At 42.4% G+C, this 6,085-nt stretch overlaps 1 protein-coding gene across 2 annotated transcripts in view; it reads right to left on the reverse strand.

Annotated features, from left to right (window-relative positions):
* tmem243b (transmembrane protein 243, mitochondrial b) overlaps nt 1-6,085 on the reverse strand; it is an 11,226-nt gene extending 5,141 nt beyond the window's left edge. The window contains exons 1-3 of one of the 2 annotated variants that reach the window (XM_062066363.1): nt 5,938-6,000; nt 3,507-3,579; nt 43-266 (exon numbers count right to left, since the gene is read on the reverse strand). In XM_062066363.1, coding sequence (XP_061922347.1) covers nt 43-120 — 78 coding nt within the window. In that variant the 5' untranslated portion in view covers nt 121-266; nt 3,507-3,579; nt 5,938-6,000. Of the gene's footprint in view, nt 1-42; nt 267-3,506; nt 3,580-5,937 lie in introns of both variants that reach the window. The other variant, XM_062066362.1, reaches the window with a different exon arrangement.

Below are 6,085 nucleotides of genomic sequence, written 5' to 3' on the forward strand. Positions count from 1 at the left end.
ACTAAACATGGTGAGCGACCCTCATTTGTGTGCGCTCCCTACCCGTGCTGACGTCTCCCCAAACAGCGGTCTGTTGTCCAGGCCGCTGGTGCCGTACGTCCTGCTACTGAACTCATCCATGGTGCACACGCACTAAGCAGCGCCACCTTCTGGAGGAGACACTGTGTTGCATGCTCGCCTGCTACCGACCCTTCTGCATGGTCTTCATGCACAGCATCGGGGTCTTGATGGGACTGAGGTGTTGGCCCGGTGGATGTTACCTTTGTCTGTGTGACACAAGCACAAACAAATGACTGAGCATCTCAATCATAAGAAGAAGTGCTTATTTTTTAACTAACACAACTACTAAGCAAGTTATACAATCCCTTGTATTGTCACATCTTGACTACAGCCCAGCAATCTGGTCTAATGCATCTAAACAAGAACTAAATAAAATCCATCTTACCCAAAACAGAGCTAGCTCTCCATTGCTCATTTAGGACCGGCATTGAGATAATGCATAATTAATTGTCATGGATGAGAGTTGGTGAAAGACTAGCTTGTAGTTTGATTCTATTTTTTTTTTTTTTAAATCTATACATCCCATAAACCTGCTTGTCTGTATTCTCAGCTGTTGCTTGGTACGATGGTACCAGGCTAGCCCTAAGAGGTGCTCTCACCCGTCTTAAACCCAAAACTGATGTTTTGAAAAAGACTGTAATGTATAGGGCGGGGGTCGGCAACCCGCGGCTCTAGAGCCGCATGCAGCTATTTAGCGCCGCCCTAGTGGCTCTCTAGAGCTTTTTCAAAAATGTATGAAAAATGGAAAAAGATGAGGGGAAAAAAAAAATATTTTTTTGTTTTAATATGGTTTCTGTAGGAGGACAAACATGACACAAACCTCCCTAATTGTTATAAAGCACACTGTTTGTATTAAACATGCTTCACTGATTCGAGTATTTGGCGAGCGCCGTTTTGTCCTACTAATTTTGGTCCTTGAACTCACCTTAGTTTGTTTACATGTATAACTTTCTAGGACGTGTTTTATGCCACTTCTTTTTCTGTCTCATTTTGTCCACCAAACTTTTAACGTTGTGCGTGAATGCACAATGGTGAGTTTTGTTGATGTTATTGACTTGTGTGGAGTGCTAATCGGGCATATTTGGTCACTGCAAGCTAATCGATGCTAACATGCTATGTAGGCTAGCTATATGTACATATTGCATCATTATGTCTCATTTGTAGGTATATTTGAGCTCATTTAGTTTCCTTTAAGTCCTCTTATTAATTACATTTATATCTCATGACACACTATCTGTATGTAATATGGCTTTTAATTTTTTGCGGCTCCAGACAGATTTGTTTTTGTATTTTTGTTCCAAAATGGTTCTTTCAACATTTTGGGTTGCCGACCCCTGGTATAGGGCAATCACTTACTGGAATCAACTTCCACAATATCTGGTATCAATCCCCAACATAGTGGGTTTTAAGAATAGACTAAGAGGAGAAGTATTGCGGAAAGAGATTATTCTAGATTGTACCTAATGTCATGACTGGTTTTATTGATTATGGGAAAAGCAGTAGAAAATGGATGGATGGTACTTTTTCGTCACTTATTGTTTGTCTTTGGTACACTAATGTGTATATTTTAGGCCATTGGTTCTTTGTTTTATTTTTGCAACAATATATATATACTGTATATATATTTTTGTATTGCTCTTTTTATCGACTGTCAGTAACTACAGTTTGTCGCTACATCTGTAAGTGCCGGTTACAACTCTACTATGCAAAGCGATATCCATTTATCAACAACACCCAGAAACGCTGCTGGCTTTGCTGGGCCCGATGATTATTTGAAAAAAAAAATTAAGTTTACCAGTCCGAACATTAAATATCTTGTATTTGCAGTCTATTCAATTCAATATAATTTAAAAAGGATTTGCAAATCATTGTATTAGTGCAGTGGTTCTTAACCTTGTTGGAGGTACCGAACCCCACCGGTTTCATATGCGCATTCCCCGAACCCTTCTTTAGTGAAAAATAAAATGTTATTTTTTTTCAAATTCAAGACAAAGTTATATGTTTTTTTTACTGGTGCTCAAAATGAACCGTGCATGAACATAACCTTGTTCAAAGAACAAAACCAACACAGTGCATAAACTCACAACAAATTGCACACCTGAAAACCAGTGTGACTTCTGCTGTTGCCGTATCCATAATACGACGATAGGGAGAAGTTTTTATTTACACGATGAGTCGGGTGTGTCTTGAACTCCGCGGTGGAGGCTCCACCGAACCCCTGAGGCCGACTCACCGAACCCCTAGGGTTCGATCGAACCCAGGTTAAGAATTACTGTATTAGTGCATGTGCCTCACAACACGAAGGTCCTAAGTAGTCCTGAGTTCAATCCTGGGCTCGGGATCTTTCTGTGTGGAGTTTGCATGTTCTCCCTGTGACTGCGTGGGTTCCCTCCGGGTACTCCGGCTTCTTCCCACCTCCACAGACATGCACCTGGGGATAGGTTGATTGGCAACACTAAATTGGTCCTAGTGTGTGAATGTGAGTGTGAATGTTGTCTGTCTATCTGTGTTGGCCCTGTAATGAGGTGGCGACTTGTCCAGGGTGTACCCCGCCTTCCGGCCCAATGCAGCTGAGATAGGCTCCAGCACCCCCCGCGACTCCAAAAGGGACAAGCGGGTAGAAAATGGATGGATAGATGGATGTATTCTGTTTTTATTTACGAATTACACAACGTGCCAATTTCACTGGTTTTGGGTTTTGTATTTGGTGCCAATTTTCAAATGGTTCCATCTCTAGTTGATTGTTGTTTATGTACAGATGTTTCACAAATACAGTATGTATATTTGTGACAGATATACATTCTTACATCTATTTGCAAGTGAAAAGGAAAGTAAAAAGATTTGAAACAGCAGTTAGAAAAGTGATTTGACTGCTCGGCTTCCTCTTTCTTTTACAACCACACCGACCACAGTGATGCTGCAAACGGGAAGCAAATCTGGCCTCTGCTGCAACGTGCACGCTAGCAGCTGTGCGACCCCCCCCCACACACACACACACACACACACACACACACACACACACACACCCACAGAGCGCTCTTTGCAGCTTGTGATGTTCTCCTGAGCCTTTGTGGGTCACAAGGCAGCAGGAATGGAGAAAAAAGCCTGGCCGGCAGAGCTTTGGTAGCCCAAAACAAGAGCCCGATTATGAAAACAGCTTATAATCGGCCTTAAGCTACATTCCGCGTCAGACTTGTGATGCACAAGGGACCTTAAGACAGAGCCAAAAGGAACCGCATTTGGTCCATGTGAAGCTTTGCTGCAAAATTGCCAGTCAGAGGATCCTAACTGCGGTCACTAAGCAAATAAGCATGAAGTGAAACCAAAAGGCAAATGTTTTTTATGACCGTGTTTTCCAAGAAAACAGGCACCAAACCGAAATGTCAGTTTAGATGTGATGATCACAATGCTGTTTATGATTGATGCTGGAAGATAATAGCACTTACGAAAGTGTCCAGTCAGGGCCGCTAATACCATGCGTGTAACGCTCACGGCCACCAGGGGGGCTTGTTTTTGTGCCTGAAAATTACAGTGGAGAATAATAAAACACAGACCATCCATCCATCCATTTTCTACCGCTTGTCCCTTACGGGGTCATACCGCAAAAACAATCTGCATTAGACAATTGCTGCAAGCTAACAATAATAAATTAAGCTGATTGATTGATTGATTGAAACTTTTATTAGTAGATTGCACAGTACAGAACATATTCCGTACAATTGACCACTAAATGGTAACACCCGAATAAGTTTTTCAACTTGTTTAAGTCGGGGTCCACGTTAATCAATTCATCAATTCATGGTAGCCAGGCGACCAGGAAATGTTTCTTTCTGTCTTTGTTAAACTCTTAATATTTCAGTTTTATAGACAACTAAAGCATTTAGCAAACACATAAATAAAAATGTAGGTTTTTATTATGCCAACGTTCCTCTCAGCATCCTGCTTATGTCTTTAAAGGGGAACTGAACTTTCTTGGAATATTGAAGTGAAATGAATTATATTTATACAGCCCTTTTTCTCCAGTGACTCAAAGCGCTTTACATAGTGAAACCCAATATCTAAGTTACATTTTTAAACCAGTGTGGGTGGCACTGGGAGCAGGTGGGTAAAGTGTCATGCCGAAGGACACAACGGCAGTGACGAGGATGGCAGAAGCGGGGATCGAACCTGGAACTCTCAAGTTGCTCTACCAACCGAGCTATACCGCCCCATATTGTCTATCATTCACAATCCTTATGAAAGACAAAAACATGTTTTTTTTAAATATATATATATATCCTGCCTCGAAAGAAAATAATGTTTTCCGTGGTGCCCTTCTAACTTGCCTTGGTGCCCTAAAATATGAGCCCTTGTGTGGTGTTCGGGTCTGTGGGACCCGTTTTCATTTTTTCATTAAAAGAAAAATGATACAAATAATTAATTACGGGGACGGCGTGGCAAAGTTGGGAGAGTGGCCGTGCCAGCAATCTGAGGGTTACTGGTTCAATCCCCACCTTCTACCATCTTAGTCACGTCCGTTGTGTCCTTGAGCAAGACACTTCACCCTTGCTCCTGATGGGCCTGGTTAGCGCCGTGCATGGCAGCTCCCGCCATCAGTGTGTGAATGTGTGCGTGTGAATGGGTGAATGTGGAAAATAGTGTCAAAGCGCTTTGAGTTCTTTAAAAAGGTAGAAAAGCGCTATACAAGTACAACCCATTTACCATTTAATTTTTCAAACTGAGACTCACTGACTTTGGCTCATTTTCTGTGAAGAACATAAATCAGAATACACATTTAATGACCACACACATACACCCACCCTACACATTTCTATTACATATAAGATGTCCGGGGCTAATAGAAGTGTGGAAATTGATGTTCTGTGTACTACACGCAACCACCCACCCACACACAGCAGGCCTAGACAGGAGGAGGACAGAGTGTAGGTACACAGAACGTCAGAGGGTCAAATGTGCGAGAAAATGAGAGCAGACAGTGTTGACAAACCATGTTGCAACCTTGTGTGGGAACCACAGGTGCAGAAACACAAAAGAAGAATCCCTGTGGGATGCAGAAATTGGCACTTTTCCGTGCAACGTTCATATTGTTGTTACTCAGCCAGCGTTTGTGGGTCTGATGGACCCGTTGCATTTTGTGGCTTTTAATGCCTCGCAATCAAACACTTTTATGTTAAAATACTGAACATATGTTTATTGGGATAAGGTAAACATCTGTTCAATATTTTAACATAAAAATGTTTGATTGTGAGGCATTAAAAGCCACAAAATGCAACGGGTCCATCAGACCCACTAACGCTGTCTGAGTAACAATATGAACATTACACAAGAGATAAGGCAGCACTTGTCTTGACCTTAAAAAGTGAAAATTCGAGGCCTGCCCTTATTTACAAAAGTACCTAAAAGTACCGAAATACATTTTGGTACCGGTACCAAAATATTGGTATCGGGACAACACTAGATTGCAGCCTTGCCTGTGTTTTGTGTTTCTTTGGTTTGGACATTGCTGTGTTTACACCCCTCTCGGCCACCGTACGGGATTGCTGGGCTATGCTACGATGTATACTCAAGCACCATTATTTATTCTCTCAGCAATGACACAACTAAGCTAAGGAGTAAGCAAAACCGCTCGCTGGGAAATTCATGCTTCGAGCTCATCAAGAACACACAAACTGGAAGTGAAACTGGGCGCTCAGCAAACACGGAAACCGCTGCTAGCCTCTCATGCTAACTTGAGCTTTACCGGGCTAATTCCAGCGCAGGCTACACCGAAGCTAAGCTAACAACGCGAAGTGACGTATCGACACGAGTGAGAACATTTAGACGGAGACAACGCCGCGTTGTTGGAATGTAAATACCCGAAAAGAGGCGAACACTTACCCCTTAAAGTGTATGTCGCATGTGCTGGAAAGTTTGGCGACAGCAGGAGACAGGATCGATGACGACTTAAAGGGGAGGAGCTTTGAGTCCCAAAAGGCAAAAGTGTCTTTCTTTTTTAGTGAGCAGACACCAGACTGCGTTCCAAAAA

This window comes from Entelurus aequoreus, linkage group LG12 (genome assembly GCF_033978785.1).
Source record: "Entelurus aequoreus isolate RoL-2023_Sb linkage group LG12, RoL_Eaeq_v1.1, whole genome shotgun sequence".
Lineage (NCBI taxonomy): Eukaryota > Metazoa > Chordata > Actinopteri > Syngnathiformes > Syngnathidae > Entelurus > Entelurus aequoreus.